Genomic DNA, 24019 nt, shown 5'->3' with positions numbered 1-24019 from the left:
CACCCTCCAAAAATGAATCACGCAACCTTTATGGCTGAGTAGCACTGCAGCTAGGGAGGAAAGACTCATGCCTTCCTTGAAAATTGTGGTTCTGCTCCAGACCAGCTCTTTTCTTAATAGCATCTTTTGAATAAAGATATATTGCACATCCCCATATGGCACAAATGATGATGACATTGATATTTATAATGATAAATTATAAACCATGCATTCAGTTTGAAATCCAAAAACTGTGATAACTTCCATAGATAATATGCAGGACATGCAGGGCATGTTCTCCTTACCCCCTGCCAAAAAAACACTGCTTGGAAATACTAAGTTTCACTATCAGGTGGATTCTTTAAAGCAGAAAACCATTTTTTCTCATCCAATAATCCATCCCTTGGGACTCTTCATGAATAACTGAAGTAGCCAAAGTGAACTATTAGAGATTACATACCAGGATCTTGGGAGGGGATTTCATAGATTCCTTATCCTTGGGTATGATCCGGATGTAGAATATTGCTGGGAAGATGAATATCAGGCAAGGAGCTGAGGTGGCACCTGGGAGAGTCCAACAGAGAACAGGTTTAGGATCTTCAGAAAATGAAACATCCTGGGCTTCACTTTTCTTCACTAATATATTTTTGGGAAAACATAACAAGCTCTGACAACAGGAACTTCAGCCTTGCCCCTCATCCCTGGCAGAGTCCAGAACAACTATTGATTTTCCTCCAAGGATACTGTTTGAGTTAAAAATCAGCAAGGAAAAAAAGCAACCGATGAGTGGCTAGGAGTAAAAACAACAAAGAAGAGCCCTTTGGAATTACATGGCAAACAAAGAGGTTTAATAAGATGGCCTTGATCCTGGAAAAACAGAACACTGAGGCACCAGCTCAAGGAGTCCCATGGATGCTCTCAAAGAAGTATGGAATAATTATTGACCTAATGCAATTTCTATTATTAGGAGCTTGTTTATTTAGGGAAGAACTCTGACTCTCCCTTGTGTTTTAGAAATACTTTTCAGAAACATTTTTCAAAATATAAATGATTTTATCCATATCCATAAACAATACCCATAATGGATATTTTGCCAAAATGCAGAATCCATGTTACATAGCGGTAATAGTTTGACATCAGTAATTTTCTTATATATCTTTCCTCCCTTCCCTTCCCTCTTTATTTTATTTTATTTATTTTATTTCCTGTCATTCTCTTTCTCACTTTCTTTTGCTTTTTGCATTTCTTTTCTTTTTTTCTTTTTGGTATTAGTTTGTATTATCTTTTATTGTTAAAATCCTTAATAAAAAGTATCTATTTAGAACAAAAAGATTCCTAGAATGCAAGACTTACCAATTAAGCCAAAGATTCCCAAGATGGAGGGAGCAAAAATAACAAGCAAATTAATAGATGTCAGTAGAAGAAAAGCAATGATAATGTGTCGAATCCAGCTGAAATCCTTGTCTGGAAAAAGCATCTGCTGGATTGCACGGCGCACCTGAAGAAAAACAACGTAGTCAGGTCAGTGGTGATATCCAATTTTTTTACTACCGGTTCTGAGGGCGTGGCTTGGTGGGCGTGGCAGCGGAAGGATACTGCAAAATCTCCATTCCCACCCCGCTCCAGGGGAAGGATACTGCAAAATCCCCATTCCCTCCCCACTCCTGGGGTAAGGATATTGCAAAATCTCCATTCCCACCCCACTCAAAATTTCCGCTACCAGTTCTCCAGAACCTGTCAGAACCTGCTGGATTTTACCCCTGAGTTAGGTTCACCTTTTAGAAACATGGCAGAGTTCTTCACTGCACATATTTTAGGTCTGTCTTGACTCCTGTACCATTTTATCACAGCTACTTGAATTTATCCTTTTGCCCAATAGAATGGACTTCTAATCTAATGGCTTAATTTTTTTACTTCAGTTCCCATTTCTAATTTGGTGGACTATAACAGCTATCACTATAACTCAACCTTAATCATCTACCAGTGCTTAGATCTTGTATACTATTCTCCCCTGCTTGTATCTATTGCAGCGGTGCTATAGTTTTGAACAATAGGGGTACTTTGGTACTCAACAGCTTTGAAACTCATTGAATTTGGTACTCCAACACATTTTAATGTGAAAAATTTATCCCGATACTCATCGTTTATTTGGTACTCAACTCACAAGCTAGAACTTGTTGGTGTTGGCTGCCTTGTGACTTACTACGTTATTCCTTATGGGAAAATTTTGTTTGGTACTCTTCATTTTTGGTACACATTGCGCCTGCCGGAACGAATTAAAATTAACCAAGGCACCACTGTAAACCACAATGACTTTAATGGTTTACAGCCTAGGCGGTCTTGATTTTTATTCTTCTTTCAGTTACAAAAAATAGACATCAAGAATTCATGCAAGATAGGAGTTAAATTTTAGATCGAGATTCCAGTTTAAAAAACACATAGACGCACACAACACAAAATCACATTTAATCTCCTTTTGTCAGTTTTCTGACAGCGGAACTCACCGGGAAGAGAACAATGGGCACTGTTAGTGTCACAGCAATCAACACAGCTACTCGCACACACAAGATCAGCACATCAAGTGAGTCTACTCTGTTGTAGGTGTGAAGCAGCTCTGATTCTACCTGCCCTGTAGGAGACAGCCAAGAACAGAATAGCAGCATTGATCAGGCTAAATATATAACAAGGACTTCCTTTGTACAGCACTCCCAAAATGTTTTTTTTTTAAATATAATTGAAGACTGTAGAGGTGTTTGTTGTTCCTAGAGGCTGCAATCATATGGCTGGTGGCATGGGCAACTTTGTAAAATGCTAATTACAGTTTTCTCAAATGAACATGTAAGTCATTATATTGCACAACAAGGGAAATTTGATGTACTATTATGTCTTTGTACAAGATACAATGCAAGGATTCAGCATTCTTCTTTGGAGGTTCTCTAATGAAATGCATGAGACAGGCCAGTCCAAAGCACAGCTGAGAACACAAGCTTTGTAAAATGTGAAAAGATTGCTACTGTTGGTGCTTTATAGTTCATTAGTGAGTTGAGCATCCAAATAACATGTAGCTGCCTGCAACTGCATTCCAATGGTTAGTTCTTTCTTTCTTTTTATTTTATTATTCATATTTCTATGCCGCCCACTCTCCGAGGACTCTAGGCGGCTTACACCAAAGACAGTATACTAAATAGCATATTGCCCCCAACAATCTAGGTCTTCATTTTACCCACTTCGGAAGGATGGAAGGCTGAGTCAACCTTGAGCCGGTGAGATTTGATCCGCTGATCTGCTGAACTAGTAGTCAGCTGAAGTAGCTGCAGTAGTGCACTCTAACCACTGCGCCACCTCGGCTCAGTTCTTGAGGGAAGAAGGTTATAGCTTTAAAAAGACAGTACTTTCTGCCCTGAGTATCTGCCTTTCCTTCATTTAATTAGGAAGCACAGAACATGGGATAGATTGCAAACTTTCTGTTGGCTTGAAGGCCATCCAAGTCTTTGTAAAACATACTCCAAAATTGGCAAGAGAGGGATTTAAGAGATCAAATGGATGCCTGAAATCTCTACTAGGCTTAATATATATCCTCACAACCCTCCTCCCCTCAAAATGTAAAAAGATCCAAATTCTGGGAGTCACAAAAGGGATACTGATCGGCTGAATGTGATCTCAGGACATACATAAACTCCTAGGGCAATAGAAAGGAACTTACCATAAAATGTGAGATAACCAAATAGGGCAGCCAGGAAGTACATAACATACATGACTGTGATGGAAATGTTGGAGATACACTGCATCTTCTTCTTGGTTGGGCTAAAAGACATACAAAAGCTCAATGAGAAGCATATAACTTAGGCTAATCATGAAGTGGTTTTAATTTATTAAAAGCAGTGCACTGTTATCATTTGAATTTCTTTTTCACCTTGCTATTATTTAAACATATAAATGATTGATGAAACTCAATTTTGTATTTTTTTTAAAAAAACCCTGAACATTCTTCCTGTGAGTTCATATTACATGATAAGTCACAGGAGTTTAGATGGCATGTATATCACCTGTCTATTATTGGGAGGGGGGGGGCAACATTTGATGAAAATCCCAAGAAACACTAAATGGTTTTTAAATTAAAATGAACCTCAGTAGCGCAACCTATGCTATGAAATTCTAGTGGAAAACTATAGCGCTGATTCCCAATCAACTGGGAATTCTACAGTTCTAACAGACCACAAAATACAAGCTCCCCTCTTGACTAATCAGGTCTCTTTATGCATTTGTGAACAGATATTTGTCCTCCTGCCTACTGAGAATCAACGTTCTGGAATGGCAGAAAATTTGCTCAACAGAACCAGCCACTTTGGCCTTTTGTACTTGACATGGAAGGAAGCTGTCCAGAATTTGCTACAGGCAATGTGCAGTAAATGTGTGCGTGCATGAGGAAGAAAAAGAACGAATGTCCTAAAACATCATCTTTATATTCATCCTCTAAATTCAGTCATCTGATGCCTATGCTGTTTCTTCAACTTGCAACACTACTTCGGTGATGTCAACAGTGAGGTATTATTAACATATGTACATACTTACTTTTTCAACTCAGTGTAGATAGGAAGGACTTCAGGATGACATACAAAAGCAAATGCCATGATAGGGATGGTATAGGCTGTCTGCAAAGTTAAAAGAGCAAAGAGATGTTGGGGAAATGTCAGAGAAGCTTCTGCCTGCAAGAGTGATGCTGTTTTAAGCTCTCAGCTATACCCATGCAAAGAGATTGTACACCCAAAAAGTGTTAACAAAGATTAGCAGGGAATAAATAAAGTGAGACAAATTCTTAACAGAATTGTGATTCCCAGAAACTCAGGTCCCTGAACCCCTATCTAGATGTGTTATTGTGGCCATTCTTCCATTCATCGCATCAGACAGGAGTAACCACTAAAGCAGTGGCCCACTGTAGGGCTGTGGCCATTCAGAACTGAGCCACAGAAGCAGTGGGTGAGCATACATGTGCACAACACAGATCCACTTGTACGAACAGTGGGTACACGTGCCTGCTGCTTGTGCAAATGGAGCTGCACACACATGTGTGTTTGTCCACCACTCGTGTAGAACCAACCTCTCTCCCACCTCTGTCACCAGTCCACAAAGCCGGAAAAGTTGGAGACCACTGCACTAAAGGATGATTATGCCACTTCAGTCCTGAGCTTTTTTCAGGTTTCCCTTTAGATCTTTACCTATTTTATATTCCATCTCTTTCATTCCTCATTGTTACCTTGGTTTTTATCCTCAAAACTGTTTCTCTACTTTTGTAAGCTTCCTCTTTGCTTTCCTCTTCTTTTTTAACTCTTCTGTCCCAAAATCACTTTTTCACTCTTTCATCAACAATCATGGTTACATTTATTCCTACTCTTTCCACCTATCTATTAATTTCTTTCTTTCTCCTTTTACCACTATTCCTCTATAGTTTAGATCAACATACACTCCCCCTGCAGTTAGCATGGTCATCTATAGAAGATTGGTTTAAATTATTTGTATCATGTTGGCTCTAGAACAGGGGTGTCAAACTCAAAGCCGGTGGGCCAAATCTGGCCCACAGGATGCTTAGATCTGGCCCATGTCTGCTCTGCAAACAGCAAAGGACCAGCCTGCAGTGTCTCTGCCAGCAAAAACAGAGCTCAGGAGGACCATGCACGGCCCTCCCAGGCTCCTTTTTTGGCCACAGCGGCCTCCTGCACCCTCTGCCAGTGAAAACGGAGCTTGGGTGGGCCACATGTGGCCCTCCCAAGCTCTGTTTTCATGGCAGAGGGCTGCAGGCAGCCATCGCAGCCCAAAATGGAGCCTTGATGGAGTGATGTCGAGCTGGCCACGCCCCCCGAGGTCAAACCCTGATGCAGCTCTCAATGAAATTGAGTTTGACACCTCTGCTCTAGAACAACCATTAACATTTAATAATAAAAGGCCAGCAATACAGTAAACATCTGATACAATTAACAGTGTGTGATAATTATTCTCTAATTTGGACATTTCCTGAAATTTAGGCCAAAACTCCTACCCACAATCAGCATTACCACTGCTGAAAATTCACACATTTGGATGGCACCTAGGTTGGAGAATGATATATATTATTAATTACTGCTGGTATCCTCACAAATTCACTCATCTGACCTGAGACTTGAGCGTGAACAAACTTGAAGAGCAAATGTCTTCCTCTGTGGCCTGCATAGTAGTGTGTTCATTTTGATAGCTGCTTGTGCTAACCAAGGTGTAATTCACGTTGCCTGTGTTGTTGATCTGGTCAGGAAGTGGACAAGGAATCTGGAACTTTTTGTAAATGACCTGAGGAGGAAATAAAACCTCATAAATTCTCATCTGAGGAGGAAATAAAACTTCATAGGTCCCAATACAAGGACTTTCATTTGCCTGCTTCACATATTTTAATTATGTTTTCACTGGATGACCTCAACATTAGGTAAAAAACCAGCTATGTTGGATAGCTCCGGGTTCTCTGAGGAAAGAATGGCTAATGTCTGTGTACAAGTTTTTGATTGGTGGCCTTAAGTATCAATGTACTTCATGACATGGGGTCAGTTTATCTGCAGAACTGCCTGTCTTCAATGATTTCTGTTTGTCCCATGTGTTATGGCACAGCGGCATGCTTTGGGTTCCTATTATGAAACAGTGTCTTCTGGTGGGACCCAGGAAGTCTGCCTTCTCTGTCGCAGCACCTACTCTGTGAAACAAGGTTTGGATGGCCCTGACCTGTTTGTTCTTCTATAGAACCTGGTTCTTCCTCTGAGTTTTAGCCCAGAACATGGGAAGAACCCATACAAAACTAAAGTTCTTGATTGAGATATGTGAGAGTTGGTCTTAATTTTGTTCTTATTGTTATTTCTGTTATCCCATTGTCCTATTTTTGTTTTTATCCTGTTCTGAACATTTATTATACTTTTTTACCCCAATTTTAATTCTGTGTTTTCAAGTTTCTGCAAAATCCCCCAAATGGTGTCCAAACCAATCCACCGTAGGAAGATGACAGGCACTAGGTAGCATTGTATTCCGGTTACATTATTATTAATATAAAAAGGTGAGCATATTTCTGATTGGTTGAACGGAGATGGAATAGAACTAGAAATGATGTCTATGGAGAGTCTCAATCATCCAGGTCATGCTTGTCCCAAAGGTGCTTTTCCAAAAGGCAGCTGGGCATTTCTTGTTTTTATTCTTGAAAACATTTCGCTTTAAGAAGAACCTGAAGAAGCTTCTTGGCCACCTCCTACAATTCTATTTAGTTATTCTGGGGGTGGCTGCAGTAGATCATGTCGGCCAGTCAGAGAAGTCCAATACAAAAGTGCACATATCAGAGTGATAATATGTTAATACTAGAAACACGATGCCTTCCTGTCTTATGTATTCCAATCTCACATTCCCTTGTCACAGGCCTTACTAACTAAAGTTCATAGGAGTTAAAAAGAAACCTGGAAGGGATCCATTTGCCTATTGTTGCTATAACTTTATTTAAGAATCCTGAGAACTACACTTTCCACTGAAATACCCACATTCATAGTCACACATCTTTGTATTAGTAAAACTTAATAACTGAGTTCTAAACATTGTACATACTTTCCTAATTCATATCTCTCAAAACTTGTGATTTTGAAACCCACTTTATGATTTGATTTGAATGATTTGACTTTAATACAAAGAAAGCAGCACAAATATACAGCTTAAGCTTGTATGTTCTGGTAAATATTATTGTTTTAAAAGATATACTGTTTTTCTTTATAAAATAAACTTAAAACAGATCTTAGAAAAGTCAATGAAACACAACAAAACTATTCAAATTCCATGTTGAGAAACAGTTGCTGAATTCATTCACTTTTATTAAAAAAAAACCAGGGTAAAATAATACAAATTAAAATCAGGGAGACAGAACATTAACCACGCCAAACCCCACTGAGTAGCTTGCCTGAGGCATCAGGCAAAAAGTAAATTAAATGTCTCCACGTAGGAGGTATCACAGTGGAACTTCATACCCTGCACCAGCATGAAGCTTGTAAAACATGCTAAACTTAGGCAGCATGATATGTCACCAATGTATATCATAAAAGAGATTTACTTATATAGCTTCCTAAATACATTTTACCATAATGCCATCAGATTGCAACTTTTTAAAACAAGAAGTAAGTAGCACAAATACTCCGGTGATAATTGCACTACCACTATTTTTTGCCAGAGATCACAGCTATGATTATTTATAGGACTGGAGTGTTAGAAAAAAAAATCAAGCTAGCAAGCCCTTTGGGATCATCCTTATTATAATCCAGGGCAAAATTTACGATTTGATTGGGTATAAATATCTTCAATGCAGCAGTTCGTGTAGGAGTAACTAGCTGATTTAAGCTACTGATAAAGGAGAGTATTTGTAGCTCAGGGTTGAAATAAAATGTCTTCTGAGCTGGATTGTTTTCTTCCTGACATTTCATTACCCAAACTAGGCAACATTATGATGTTTCCTCATTTGGGTAATGAAACATCTGCAAAACAACAATCAAGTTCAGAGAACACCAAGCACCCCTGATTTAAACTAAGAACCACTTCTCACTTGAAAATGTATGATAGCTTGAAGAAGAGTAAAACATACTCCCTTCTCTAAGATTGGTAGGCACTTTGAAATTGTATTTTATTCGTATGCATGCTAACATCCCTATGAGGGCTCTGGCACTACTTCCTGTCTTCTCCTGTTGTCCCTCACAATGATACAAAGCTTCTTCTCCCAGAAATAGATCAGTGTTTCTGACAAGGCAGTGAGAATGTAGCGATGCATCATTGCAAAGGCTGGAGGCAAATTGCTTGCGAGCTATTTACTGTGACAGTCCGCACTTGAGAAAGTAGCACTGTCCAATTTTAGCAATGCCAGGAAATAAAAAATTCCCCCTCCTTGCCCCGATGACCCAAAAGGAAAAAGATTTAGGACCAGATTCAGAGGCTCGGTACATCTGGTTTGATGGAGTTAGAATCTAGCAGAAATAATTACATGCAAGTAAAGATGCTTTCATAGAAAATCAATACCCTGAAGTATTGCTCCCTTAGAAGCTAGGATAAAATACCTCTCCTAAGAACCCTCTTTTAAAATTTGATTCCATTTATTTAATCTGGATCTTCTTCAAGATGCAATTGGCACCAAGCATACTTTTCCTTCCCTGACTCTCTCCTATTTTATCTTTATGAGATCCTTGTAAAACAGATTAGGCTGAGATGTACTAGAATTTTTGTAAACAAAAAAATGAATAAGCAAAGCTATTAAATATTTTTTTAAACTAGGAAAAAGGAAAGACCCCAAATAAATCCTTGAAAATGTCCAACCATGAAAGATGTTTCGTTAAGATTTTCAGGTAATGTATCTTAGACAAGTCATGGTAACAGAGCTATCAAATTTCCGCAGTCTTTGTGATGTCTTAGCTACAGCTCTTATTATCTCTAGCCATAGGTTGGGGCTGATTAAAAGTTGTAATCCAAAACATCAACACTGTTGTATTGAAAACACTTGCATTAAAATTTCAATGGAACTCTCAACCTCAGAATAACTTTCTCTTAATCTAACCCTTCCCATCAAGTTGCTATGTGAATAAAGGACAAAGGGAAATGTATTTGCCACTCTTAAAAGATGGACAAGATAGAAATATATGTACAGGTAATCCTTGCTTAACAACTACTCGTTCAGCAACCATTACAACTTATGATAGTGCTGAACTAATAGTACTTATGACTGATCTCATAGTTGTGGCAGTGCCCCTATATTCACGTGATTGTAATCCAGGTCCTTAGCAACCAATTCACAATTATGATGTTGCAGCATCCCATGTTCACATGATCACCAAATGCAAACTTCGCCACCAGCTTTTGACAAACAAAGTCAATGGAGAAGCTGGCTGGAGGTCACCAATGCTGACCATATGACATTATGCTTAATGACAAGGATTCACTTAATAACAGCAACCAGAAGTGCTGGAACTGCTGTTGCTAAGCAGCACAAGTTGTGCTTTATAACCTTACAAGTCTTGTTGTTAAGTGAGAACTACCTATAGTTGCTAATTAAAATTTCAGTTTTATGCTCATTTTTTTGCAAGTAGATCATTAACTTAATGGATCAAACTTCTGAATAGACATGAACAGCTCTGTATCATAAATACATTTTACATAGAGTTAAAAAAATACTTTATAAACCATCATCATTCAAACTCACCGAAATAAGGAAGAAGACCATGCAGCTGAGAGAAAACCCACTGGCATAGCCAAGATAACCTGGAACAAGAGAAAACAAAACATTGCAAGGGATCTGTAAAGTAATTTGTAGGTTTCTCTGTTGTGCTAAATTTCTATCTCTCTTTCTGTCATTCTTTCATTATTATTGTTTATAAGAAGGTCTAGCTATCATAAAGTTTTGAAGCACGTGCTCCTCAAAGTAAGGAAGAGTGCTTTGGTTTTTCACTTTGCCAAGTCCAAGATTGTTCAGTTCTAAATAGCATATTTTTTGGACTATAAGACGCTCCGGACTATAAGACGCACCTAACTTTTGGGGAGGAAAACAAGAAAAAAAAAATCTGCCTCTGCCTCCCAGCAATTTGCCTCCTTGCAGCAAACAGCAAACAGCCTTGTCAACTTCACAGCACAGCCTGATTGATTGGTGGTTGGATCTGCCTCCCGGAATACCTATATTGCCTATCTGCTGTTCCAGGCTGTGGGGATATCCGCCACCCATCGCCACTGTTACCTTTTGATGCCTCCACGCACCCCATTTTCGGCCTCCACATGTCCCATTTTTGGCCTCCCGAGCGCCCATTTTCAGCCTCCGCATGTTCCATTTTCAGCCTGTACCAGGTGACGGTGATTGCTGCCGCCGCCTATCCCCGCTATCTGGAATGGGCCAAAAACGGGATGCACAAAGGCCGAAAATGGGGCCAAAAATGGGGTGCGCGGAGGAAGTGATAGGCGGTAGCGGCAATCCCCGCAGCCTGGAACAGCTGATTGGCAGTATTCCGGGATGCAGATCCAACCGCCAATCAGCTGCTCATGCTAAATCAGGCTGTGCTGAAGCTGACCAGGTAGTTTGCTATTTGCTGGAAGAAGGCAAATTGCTGGGAAGCAGAGGCTGAAGGGTGGGGGCCATTGGGTGGGCGGGGCTTTGGCAATATTCACTCTATAAGACGCACAGACATTTCCACCCACTTTTGGGGAGGAGTGCATCTTATAGATTGAAAAGTACGGTAATACTTTAATTTTCAGTAGTAAATAGCATGAAGAGGAACATTTCAGTGGATGTAATATTGGGGTAATTCTCATGCTTTTTAGAAATACTTGGCAAAACAAAAGCCCTTGTTCACGTATACTCAACAATACCTATGCTGCTTTTTGTACTAATTCCATCTTTCGCCACAGAGTCATTAAGTATGGGACAGTCAAAGTGTTTATCATCCTCATAAATGAGAGTTAAGGAACTTAAGTAAACCTTACCAAGTTGTTTCATGAGGGCCAGAGGAAGGATAATGGTGATACTGACCAGGATTACTAAGTAATTTCCATTCATATACCAATCCCTGAAATGACACAAAGTTACATCGTTTGTAGCCACTTGATCTTTGAGTACCGTAAGGTATCTCTCCAAACTAAATGCAGCCAAAGCAAAAAAGCGGACAGGTAGAACAGTTAATACTATTAAATCCTATTAATGCATTAAACACAACTAATATGTATGGATACACAGAATGTATCCTCACTGTCACATTAAAACACTTATGTAGCATATCTTGGTGGGGGGGAGAGACTGAAGTTCTTGGGGGGGGGTCACATGATCCCCTTGTGCTGTAGGCTCTTTTCTAGAATCATACAACAGGATTAAATCTCTCTGTGACTAGTAGACAATGGCTGCAAATACTCTGAGACAGTAGTCTTCCTATATGGATCTAATCAATCAGACCACTCTTTTAATTAGAACAAAATTACCAACATCAGCTCCTTAAATTTAGGCTGAGTTTTGCCAGCATAGCTTGGAGAAACAGGACTGACTCTTGAATCTTTAACACACTATATGGAACTCAGCCACTGAATCATGGCACTTCCTATATTTTTGAGAGAGTTCTGTTCATCTGTCTGTCTGTCCATCCATCTATCCATCCCTCCATCCATCCACCTCTCTCTCTCTCTTTGTCTCTCTTCCCATTTAACCTGAGCACTTGAAAGTTTAATCCAAATCTAAGGAAACCTTACCAAGTTTCCTTCCAAAGAGAGATCTACAGCAAGGCCTAGTCTAAAAGCACACGAGGAAAGGCTGTTTAGCATTTCAGTACCTCACATATTTTTCCATGACGCTAAGAAGAAAAGGAAAAATTATAAACCAGGAAACTAGAATTAAGCATGACTCATGTAATATTTAAAGACAGATACATCTGGGTATGAGCAGGCTTAATTTTCATAATCCAACAAAGAACACTATTTTTGGAAGGCAATTTTATATTAACTATTTTATTTTATGGGAAAAGCTTCGGGATTAAAAAGAGTGGGTGTGGAAACTCATAAAGAAATGAGAGGCATTTCAAGCAAGCAGGGACAAATATTTAAGAAGTGGGAGAGGGGACTGGTTATAAGAATTTCAGAATATAAAGAAATCCTTGCCCTGAATCAGGATATGACAGACTCCGAAGTCCCCTGAAAATAAGCCCAGGTCTTTAGTCTTGAATGGCATTGTAAGATGCAGGTTAGAAGGCAGAACTGCATCTCCTTCAGTCTTGGGCCATGCAAAGACCTCTCATAACAAGAAGCAGTCCAAGAGGAACCAAGGCAGGCTCTAAAAGGAGATAGATCTTGTCCCCAGTTTACTCTTACAGCCAGTTCAGGTTGAGTTCCAGAAACTGATCATATAGACCTCAAAAGCTGAATCACCACCTATTTTGCCCATTTCCTCAGAAGTTAAACTCTGGCTGTTCTTCCATTCTAAAAGGTTGATCTTTAGCCTGCTTTTTAGATTGGCTGCAATTAAAGGTCACCTGGCACAACTTTTCTCCAAGTACATGCCGATACCTCAGATGATCTTGTGGTATTCAGCTCTGCAACTAGGGACAGTCCAAATCCAGCCAAAGATATACTTGTTTCAGAATTACACCCCTTATGCAATAGTACTCCTAAAATATCAAATATTTTCAGAATTGTTGGGTACACACATTGTGCATTACAATAACTGAGTGCACATGTTGCATTACCTCAGAGGTCTTCAAACTTGGCAGCTTTAAGACTTGTGGACTTAGCTGGCTGGAGAATTCTGGGAGTTGAAGTCCACAAGTCTTAAAGCTGCCATGTTTGAAGACCTCTGCACTACCTCATAAATCACGATCCAATCCTACAATACCCTGTTTCCCCGAAAATAAGATATCCCTGATAATAAGTCCAATCGGGCTTTGGAACGCATGCGCTAAAATAAGCCTCCCCCAAAAAATAAGCCCTCCCTGAAAACATTTAAACACAGAGCTGGAAATCAAGTAAGATGGCAAGAGGAGCCCCATTTTGCTCCATGTGCCCCAAAATAATAAGACCTCCCTGAAAAAAGGCCAAGCACTTATTTCGGGGTTCAAAAACATATAAGACAGGATCTTATTTTCGGGAAAACATGGTAGCTGTGTTCATACCATGGTCTAAGCCAAAACTAAACAGACCATATCTAATACAAGAACCTTGTCACCATTTTCAAGTTTTTTCTTTGCAGTCAACATGTGCTTCTTTAACTTCTTTAAATAAGATTTTCCAACGATAATGAAATATTCTATTCTGCTGTCATGCTGGCCATGTACATTTTCAGAGTGTCCAGTCTTGGGACTCGTGCCAGATAAAAAGACCACTGATAACACAAAACATCTATAAGAATGTCTTGGATGTATCTCGCACAGAAGCAAATACGCTGGTGGCTTTTCCCTCGTCACGTCTCAGATAGGCCTAAAGAGGAGTGATCCATACATCCAAGGGAGAGGATCTCTCTTTACCTACTGCTGTACTAATTTCCCCAGCTAACCCTTCCACCAGGAGGAAAGATTTCCTTGGGTTTGCTAGGGTGGTAGAAGGTGTGCTGAAGCCCAGCCAGCCCATGAGCAGAAACACAGATCTGACTAATACATCCTGGGTAGAAGGAAGTGGAGCATCATGCATGGATTGGAAGTTCACTTTGGTTTAATCCTGTGCAGAGGGTTTATTCGACATTGGTGTCAATCGAAAATAGTAGTGGCTTAATGCTGTGAAATCCCTGTAACAGATTGTCCAGAGGAGATAAATCTCTGTACTGCTAAAGAGATGTTAAATGGAGCTGAGCCACAGGGAAAGAGAAGGTGGGGAAAGCAGAGAGCTCGCGAATAAAGAGGGGAGAAGAAATGGATGTCTGAGAGTCCAGAAGGGAGGACATTTCTGCAATGGCATTTCTCCCCCCATTTCTCCTTGGGGCCTGGGCTAATAATCCAAAAGGAGTTTTGTACTGAACCAGATGTCCTCTTTGCTTTGCTGCTTCCCTCTGGCTGGCCACCCAGCTTACAGCTACCACTTATCTCCATTGACCATGTAAAAGACTAAGAACTGGGGATCAGGATCAGATAATAAACATAATTGGCACTCACCATGGAGACAATTTGCACTTAAATTGGAGAGACATAAACAAAATAGGCACCCAGGGCAGAGCAGGGATATTAAAAAAAAATTCTCCCTGATGTAACTGATGGGACAGAAATAAGTGCAATTCATGCAACAATAAGCCACAGTGTGTGTGTGTGTGTGCGCGCATGTGTGTGTGTTCAAAGCTTAATATATATGAATCCAGCCAATTACATTTTCTTTCAATGCACTACAGATACCACACTCTCCATTGCTGACATCACACCCTCCTTAGGCAGAACAATGTGAATATGGCATATAGATATAGAAAATGTAGAAAAGTAAGAGACAAACGGAAGACCCAGGTGGGGACACTTACGTTGTTTTCTCTTCCAGGGCGAGGAATGTCTGGATGACTAGAGGCAGTTCAGACTTCACAATGTATAAATAGCTTGACATCGCTGAAGAAAGAGACAGAGGACAGAGGACACTTAAGATCCAGAGGGAAACTTATTTAGGAATGCATTTTTGCCTGCATAATTCCTTCTTCTACAATGCTTTCTAGGAAATCTAGATAAAAAAGGCTTTTACAATATTTAGAAAGGATGATGTGAATATGACCGGTTTCTTCCTACCTCCAATGTTTTGTAGTGTTATAGCAATGGCAGCTGCCAATTTCCCTGGTGTCCCAAAGGCTCTGTAACCCAGTTGCTCATAGGCTCGGATTCCTGCATGAGATCAAAAAATTAATAAAAGAAAAATGACATATGAACGAACCCATACCATTTCAGAGACATAATGAACCATGTTTTGGACTGGGCCCTTTGCTCATAACAGAAGTAATTGGAATAAAAACAACAGCCATTCTTGCATACATGGCAAGCACCGCAAATTACATTTCTAAAATAAAACACACAAAATTGACAGAGATTTATTTTAATCTCTGTCTTGATCGGTTTTTATTATGGTGAAGATTTCTTCTCCACTGCTTAAGTAGAGAAACAATCAAGGCATTTAGCAAAAGTACTAGTAGTTCAGCTGAAGACTAAATGTAATCTTTGTGATGAGATTAAGTGAAACCACCAACAGTCAGATTTAAGGAAGTTGAACCAGCTCTACCATTAGGGCAATTATACCCTAACAACCTCCTTTTGTTTATTTTAATTAGTTTAATTTATTAATTTTTTATGTCACCCATCTCCCCTACAGTGTGTCTCTGGGCGGTTTGTTCCCTAGCTTTGGAAATAGACGTACAGTACCAGATAACAGCATGTAGAGATACAGATGACTGAAGATAGAAAAGACACTCAGATCTGAGTTTGCTGAGAGGGCACCAATGCAATTGCCCCACAGTCTACTCATTTATTTAGCAGTTATTCCAGAATTCAAGACAGAGTAAATGTAGTCTCAGTTGATCTTCTAGCTGAGTACATTAATTTAGTCATAGCCAGATGCTGTATCATATAGCATAGGACTGGCTGAACTGAACCTCCTGTGTGTTTCTCAGCAGGTTTATCACACTTACCAACAATCCCTGAGGATTTAAGGAGCAAGTGTATAGAATAGCTGGACAAGAGAGCTACAGTAGTCAAGAGGAATCTAGGGGAAAAAAGAAGATATTTATATGATTAAAGAACTGGAATAATATTGGACAAAAAAAATTCAAGAGGGAATCTCAATTTCTTTTACAGCATAGTGGACAAGTCCAGAAGGAAAGGGTGTGGTCTTCTAACAATTTTCTGAAGCCACAATTGGAGTATATCTCAATTACTTTGTCTTTTTTGTGAACTACTTCCCAAATTTTATCTGATTCCAAAAGCAGTCCTCTAATTTCTGAAAGGCATATTTGGAGCTTTTAAATTAGACATCACAGAAGGGAAGCACTCTCTCAGCGACCATCTATGACGTACCCAAGTGGCTTTCTTCAAATTCAAATTCCTGTCCTGGATTTGTAACTATGCTGGACTACAACTCCACAATCCACAACTACCCTAACCAATTCCAATGTCATTAAAATTCCATACATTTGGATTACGTGAGGCTGGATAAGGTTTAAGAGAAAAACCAAAAGGAAACAAAATATACAGTACTTATTTCCACGATCAGCAAATGGTGCAATTCTTTAAACAGAAACCCAAAGATTGAGAAACAAATGCATACTTATTGCCCAGAAATATTATTTAGTATAGCTTTACCATCTGATTACTTTATTTACTCCATCCTACTTGATAAACTCACAGACTGAGGATGATGAAAGGCAGGGCATGGAGAGGAAACTCCAGTTTCCGTAGAGCATTAACTTGATATGAGAACTATTAAGTACTGGGTTCCCTGAAGATGTGCACACAAAGCAACAGCGGTGGTATATTTTGAACTGTCCTAATACGAGTGTGTTATGTAACCCTTTAATTTGTAAAAGGTGAATTAATTCTACCCAGAGGATAATATATTGGGATGGAAGCCAGGAGAATACAGGGCAAAACCCACACCCACATATGCATACACAAACAGCTGGGAAGTAATTGTCTCCCAGCATTAGTTACCCTACATCTGGATAGAGGTTTTGTTCATTCAAGACTGAACTATTGTTTCAATCATTGAATCCATCACTTCAAGAGGTACCTCTGTACTAATTATTTATTATTTACCTCCACGAATAAGTGACATGCAAATAATTCTACTCTAGTTAAGTACATGTTGTCATTATCAAAAAGAGAAAAAATTAAAAAGAACTCCAGAAGATAATGCCCCTATGCTATATTCAGATTCTATAGTGTAATTAAATGATTGGAATATAAAATGACCATATTGAAAGAAGCAAGGCTGTTTTGAAAACTCTGTGATGAGCTTTGAAATTGTTTACTGTGTATTAAATTTTCCAATAACCTGTTTCACTTCCTTTCTCTCCACCCAGCATATTGCTATCACCATACATAAAGATGAAAGGGATGAAATTGTTGCCCAAAGAGGCAGACAAAGAAAAAATGCATTTATGACAATATATATTGCTAAATAGTCACTAGGTCAGATCTGAAACACCAGGATTTTCATTCAGATTTGGAAGTAATTAGAAACACAGTAAAAGAAAAAGAAATGTTGCTACCATGGCTACTTGAACTTCTTGATATGCCCTTAACTTTGTATCAAGTCATCCCCATCCTGACATGAAGTAGGCTAGAAATGATGGGTACGATTACTCAACATACCTACAATGAATTCTTCCAATTATAGTGCAACTTGTTAAAGTCCACAAGTGGAGGTCAGAAAAATCAAGGTGGCAGCCACATCCATGAAATCAAACACCCACCCTTATTTTATGGGCTTTTCATTGTCGTAGGAACCATCTGGACATTTTTGATGCCTCCTGCCAGTAACTCCTTATGTAAAACATACTTGCTAGAAGCACTTCAAACTAAACTACCTGACTAGGTGTGGAGTGAGCTCCATCTGCCCCTCTTTCAAAGTTCATTTTTCCAACCCAATTTTGTAAAGAGGTGGGGCCAGCACAGCCCCACGGTCTATTAATACCTGTCCCTTCCCAGTTTCCCAAGTGCTTCTTCTGAATCTTGGCAATGATGAGTCACAGCTGGTTTTATTTTTGTCCTAATCTCTGAATCAATTTTCACTATGGATTTAATCTAATTTATTTGCATTTCTAAAAACCTTGACATAAAGAGCTCCAGAGAATTTCCACAATCTGCATGTGTCATTTCACCTACTGAGCCACAAATCCAGACTGGACAGGAATGACACATAATTGCCAGCTCTTGACTAAAATGGTTCCTGGAGTTTCCTATCCTTGGGCCTTTAGTGTTATTGGAGTATAATGTCTATTATCCCAGCCATCATTGCTGATGGCCGGAGTGATGAGAACTGTAGTACAAGATCCCAAGTTTGAATTGCCACAAGGCAAAAAATTGTAATTTCAGCCCCCACTGAAATGACAAAGCCTTCCTTCCAGACACTGACATGTTACAAAGGCAGAGAAATGTGTTTCTGGATCAGTTTTTATTTAACTGAATCTCGGGGGCTATTCTTTCTCAACCAGTCCATGTATAATAGTTGAGAAACAGATGGACCTACTAGGTCTCAATGGCTTGGAAGAAGGATAAGCAACCTTTGGTATGAAAAGTCACATTCCCCTATGAAATATAATTCAGCCCAAACACAGGAATATTAAATTCTTTTATTTCTCCATGAGTTGCCTATATAGAAAGGGTAGAAGTGGGACAACTGCAGGCTGAGCAATCTGCATGACAGGATTCACAGTATGGTCCTCTTGTGGGCCACCAAGTGAGAACACAGGAGGTTTCCAGACAAATACACCCCAGGGATGTTCTGAAGAAAGGATAGTCAACTCTATGGGATGCTCACAGTCCAAAATTATGATTGGCTACTAAAAATAGGAGTAGCAGGAAGTACAGGGAATGAATATGTCTGTTCTCCAGGAGAAGGCCTAGAAAAACTAAGGGGCTTGATCATTTTTGCTTTGAAAGTGACATGAATTTTTCCTGGTGAAAGAAATGTGGCTTGGCAGATTGAGGACAGGCATGCCAGCACTATCCCTAGCTGAACTTTGTGGCTGAACGCAACCAAAGAACAAAAGCAAGCTCTCTGCAGGGTAGCCGCATGATGCTGAATTGCTTCCCAGAACCTGGGAGGGCTTGTGAGCCCATGTTTTGCTCTTCCCAACAAGAATCTCAAACCAAATGAGAAATCAGCCCAGGGAGCCTCGGAAGCAGAGAACGGATTACTTCACTGAAAGCATTTCATTCCTCCCAACATATAGTCATTCCCATCCCTGTCAAGATGCAAATGATACAGATGTCTACAGGTACAGGGTGCAGACAAATGGAAGTATAGGAAGTCTTAGGGGAAAAAAGCATGCATGAAGCATTAATGAATCCGGGGCTCTGAGTTGAATTGAGTAGTGGATGATTCAGAGAGTAGATGCACCAGCTCTGCACACAGACCCTGACCCCCATGTTGGTTGCAGACATTTTGGCCTGCACTTTGGTTTGCATGGTCAACAAGGATGGTTACAACCCAGGTTAAAATTATTGTAGAGAAAGGATTGATACAAGCCAGAAAAAATCTGTTAAGGCTGACTGCCAAAAAACAGAAGGACGAGTGTTACATTTACATAGCAAGAGGAGCTGGCGCTGTCTTCCATCCCATTAACTGTTCAGGGTAAAATAGCAACTCTCTGTCTCTACTTCATGCAGATGCTAGAGGGAAATGACTAGTAGAGGCAAAGCAAAGTAGGTGGCTGTGTTGCTGTTGGCTACCTTGCAGTTCGGGAAGAATCCTTCCCTGTCTGCAGGAATTCTATGAAGTAACAGAAGTAGAGCACATCTAAAAAGTGTATCAAGATGAGAGTCATCCCTCGAAGATCTTTTGCAATGACCACCCTCCCCCATTGTTCTTTTCTGCCTCCAATTCACAGGCACCTTCTTTTCCTCCCCATTTATGCCATTCTAATAAGTCTTTGATTTCACTCAAGATCATGCTAAGTGTTACATAGAAGGCAGAGAGCTCCTGGAGGCTTTGTTCTCCAACAAGAGGCTTGCTGACTTTGTCCCTCCCTTCATTGCAAAGGAGCATCCTTTGTGTTCTCTAGCATCAACTCCCGCTCCAAACCATCAATAGACTACAGTTCTGTTTGTCCCCAGACTAACCTGCTCCAGCCCACCTTAATTTCCCACATCGTGGGAACCTAACAAACCTCCTTTGTCTTTTCCTTCCCAAGCCTTCTGTGCACTCAGCCCAGCTGATTTTCTGACAATGGGAGTTCCATTTGCCAATAACCTTCGTTTTTAGGGTCAAATTCTGCCAACCTTTCCATTCATTAATGTATAAATAAATGATCCAACATCATGCCTGTCCTTAAGCTAAACAGTTTCTTATAAAGGCAAGAAACAAAATGATGTATTTATATTTGGCCGGCATGCATGTCTATGGAGATTCTCAGTCATCCACTTCATGGTTGTCCCAAAGGTGCTTTTTCAAGAGGCAACTGGACTTTCTGGTTTTTCTTTGAAGATGTTTTGCTTTTCATCCAAGAAGCTTCTTGGAGTTCTGAGCTGAAGAAGCTTCTTGGATGAGAAGCGAAACATCTTCAAAGAAAAACCAAGGAGGTCCAGTTGCCTCTTGAAAAAGCACCTTTGGGATGGCCAGCTTGTATATTCACCATTGGATCATAAGTTCTCTTAGCTGTGGTCTGCAATTGCAATTGTGTGTATCCCACCCTGTCTGTGTTGGTTTAGTAGCTATGTTTCTGAGACTATGACAAGAACAGGACAATAATCGGAATCCCATTTCATTAGAGCAGGGGTGTCAAACTCACAGCCTGCAGGCTAGATGCATCACATGCTGGCCATGCCCACCCCAGTTTAGCAAAGGGGGGGGAGTCTCGATATGTCATGTGACAACAACGACATGACAACACGAGTTTGGCACCCCTGTAAGGTATTGGTCTAACAGACTTTTATTTAACAAACTTTGGATAAAACAGGGGAAAATCCATTCTGGCATTTCCCAATGTAATGGACAAATCCATTATATCCCAAGTAATCATGACAAGGCTATCTGATAGTCCTCCCTGGCAAGGAAAAGCTACCAGAACAATAACATGAGGATCTGTTTTATCAGGCAGTATAAATTCCCTGGAAAATAAGTATTGTATATCGATCAAACCAACAGAGAACTGCACAAGCTAACCATAGGTACCAGAACAGTACAGATTCTCCAGGGATTTAGGATCAGAGTGTCCAGAATTCCCACAATCAGCATAACCTTTCACCATATTGGGAATCCCCAAATTTGTGGAGAGTATCTGGCTGAGAAAGGAGAGGGTGGATTCCTCTCTAGCTCTTCTGATGATGAGCACAGCACTTACAGAAAGAGGAGGATGCCAGTGTTGGCCATAGCATATGCCAGCCCAAGGATCCCACTGCCCATGATGGCATTGCTGAGATTGAAAACAGACATCCCAAAAGAAGTCTTCCCTTCAAACTGAAACAAAAACAAGAGTGTGCATCTGAGAGAGAGTTGTATGCCAGCATAACACTTCTCTGCCCTGGGTCTATGCATTGTCCTCACCCACCCACCCCCGTCAAAAAGGAGTAGGCCATGGTCTATGCTAGCCATCTTTCATCTTTTGCTGCCTGTGTTTCTTATCATGAGTTTTAGAAAGAGGGCATCCCTATGCAACATCTGCTTTGAAATCCTGTTCCCTCTGGACTATAAAGTCCAGGTGAGTTTCTTATACCCCCTAAAATTGTACTGCAATTCTTTTTTCTACCAGTTCCTGAGAAAGGTGAACTATGTTTTACCTATTCCCTCTCTCATCCCACGGCTTGAGAGCAATCTTTCTCATATTAGAGTTATCATAGATACATGTCCTTCCATTCTGATTCGCTTGCCTCTGACTTGACATCTTCTGGGTAGGCAGAGCAAGGAGGAAAGACCATGAAAGTCTGGTTTGGGTTCAGAGGCTGTTTGTTGTAGACTAGAAGGACACAACCAAAGATTGCATCCTTTTTTTTTGGGGGGGGGGGCGGATGGATTTGTATGGCTGTTGTCCAGACCACCTGCAAAATATGCACTGGTCTTCCATCTTTTCTGTTAATAGTTTCCCTGGAGATGTATGACTTAGTTATCAATGAATATATTAAAATTGCAACCATCAACCCAGAACAATATACCAAAACTTACATCTGTGAAATGGGTCTGTTTCTTTTCAGCACCGTGTGGAAGAAACTCCTCCATCTCTGTTACATTCGCCTGGTTCTCAACAAATCTGCCACAAGATAATAGGGGGTGGGGGAAAACTTTCATTTAAGCAGTCATCTCTTAGAAATTCCCCCTTTCCCAACTCTGGCTCAAAGGATTAGTATCAGTGGTAATAGTGCTGCAGAATTATCTCTTCTTTCCCCTTAGGTTCTGCTTCTTAGACATACTGAAAAAAAATAATCTTATTCAGGAATCTTTTCATACAGAGTCCTAACACCATTTCTATTCTAACTTTTGCTATGTATTCCCAAAGTTCCTTCTTATTTTCCAGACGGCAATATCATTTATGAAAATAGCTTCAAATATAATGAAAGAATAGAATGAATAAGCCTTAAAAACCTGTGTTTCCAAATGCATTTTTGTTTTTCAAAAAATATAGCTAGATCTAGAATTCCATGCTGACTTTTACAATACTATATTTACCAAGAACATATTGGATATAATAAACTCAGCTTTTTGTGCTTACAGGTATACTTCCTATTCATTTTCTTAATTTTTTTTAAAAAAAGTTTATCACTTCCTTCACCATATAAAATAGTGCCAGCAGAATATTGTGTTTGTCCTTAATAAATGCTCCAAAAACTAGCAGTTAACTCTAAACATAGACTTTAGCCTATGTTTCTTGAAAGTTCTAGACAGCAGCAATACAAGTATGATCTGGTGGGGGAGAATCACATTTTCACAAAGACAATGTAATCCATATCATGTGTTGGATACTGCAGCATTCCTGTCAGTTGTGTATCTGATTGCAAATTTGAAAGTACCATAGAATCAGTAAGAAACAAATTTGCATTTATTAGCTGGCTAAATAGAAAGTCCCAAAGCTTCCATTATATCCATCTATTGATTAGGTAAATCAGGATTTATTGCTGTTATAAATGTTCCTTTGCCAGTCAGCAGAACTCAGACATTCCCCATAATGTTCCCCTCATGCAGAGTGCACACTGAGATGCATAGCCAATGAGGAGTCAAGTCCTTTTGTCACATAGACATAGAGAGGTACCTGGTCTGTTTGGCAGAGGGGGTAGAGGAGGACAAGTAAAACAAAACAGAACTGTTTCGTGGAATGGCTGTCTCTCATAATGTAGGTAAAAGGTTTAGCTAAGAGTATTGAGTTAAATTGAATCTTTATTTAGCACACTGTACAAATATTTCACATTTTATAACATACACACTACATTGTGTGTACTTCAGTACTTTAAACATATCCTCAGACTGAACAAGAGGAAGAGCTTCTCTTCAGAATCTTGTCTGATAGGTAATAATCAGTGTAAAGTTTTATTTACTTATTTGTTAGATTTGTTTGCTGCCCATTTCGCCTCGATTTTCCAATATCTTTTTATAAATTTAGTCAGAAATACTCATTTGTAGCAGAAAAATGACATTTTGTGGTCTACCAGCACCATTATATCTATTGTAAATTTTAATGTTTTAATCAAGCTTTTCTTCCCCATATTTTGAATAGCTGTGCAATTGCTCTCTTTCATTGCTGAATGCTGGTATTTTGGATTTTCAAAGTTAAAAAAAGAGAGCATATGTATAGTTTCTCTTTTCTTTTAATAAAATTTGATTTTATTTATCTCTGATGAGTCGGTTTGTCTTCTCAAATGGTGAAGAAAGGTTAGCAATAGAAACTTTGTGG

At 39.7% G+C, this 24019-nt stretch overlaps 1 protein-coding gene across 1 annotated transcript in view; it reads right to left on the bottom strand.

Moving 5' to 3' along the window:
- Positions 1-24019, bottom strand: part of SLC38A3 (solute carrier family 38 member 3) — a 72796-nt gene that overhangs the window by 3899 nt on the left and 44878 nt on the right. The window contains exons 3-15 of the mRNA XM_070937090.1: positions 22300-22384; positions 21482-21597; positions 16109-16182; positions 15219-15311; positions 14963-15044; positions 11473-11555; positions 10205-10263; positions 6127-6297; positions 4552-4631; positions 3683-3783; positions 2484-2608; positions 1333-1477; positions 440-543 (exon numbers count right to left, since the gene is read on the bottom strand). Coding sequence (XP_070793191.1) covers positions 440-543; positions 1333-1477; positions 2484-2608; positions 3683-3783; positions 4552-4631; positions 6127-6297; positions 10205-10263; positions 11473-11555; positions 14963-15044; positions 15219-15311; positions 16109-16182; positions 21482-21597; positions 22300-22384 — 1318 coding nt within the window. The remainder of the gene's footprint in view (positions 1-439; positions 544-1332; positions 1478-2483; positions 2609-3682; positions 3784-4551; positions 4632-6126; positions 6298-10204; positions 10264-11472; positions 11556-14962; positions 15045-15218; positions 15312-16108; positions 16183-21481; positions 21598-22299; positions 22385-24019) is intronic.

The sequence above is a fragment of the Pituophis catenifer genome, unplaced genomic scaffold, assembly GCF_029215685.1.
Source record: "Pituophis catenifer annectens isolate HBS135680 unplaced genomic scaffold, rPitCat1.0.hap2 SCAF_2, whole genome shotgun sequence".
NCBI classification, from domain to species: Eukaryota; Metazoa; Chordata; class Lepidosauria; order Squamata; family Colubridae; genus Pituophis; species Pituophis catenifer.
The sequence above is the reverse complement of the archived record's forward strand: the minus strand, read 5'-3'. Positions and strand labels throughout refer to the sequence as shown.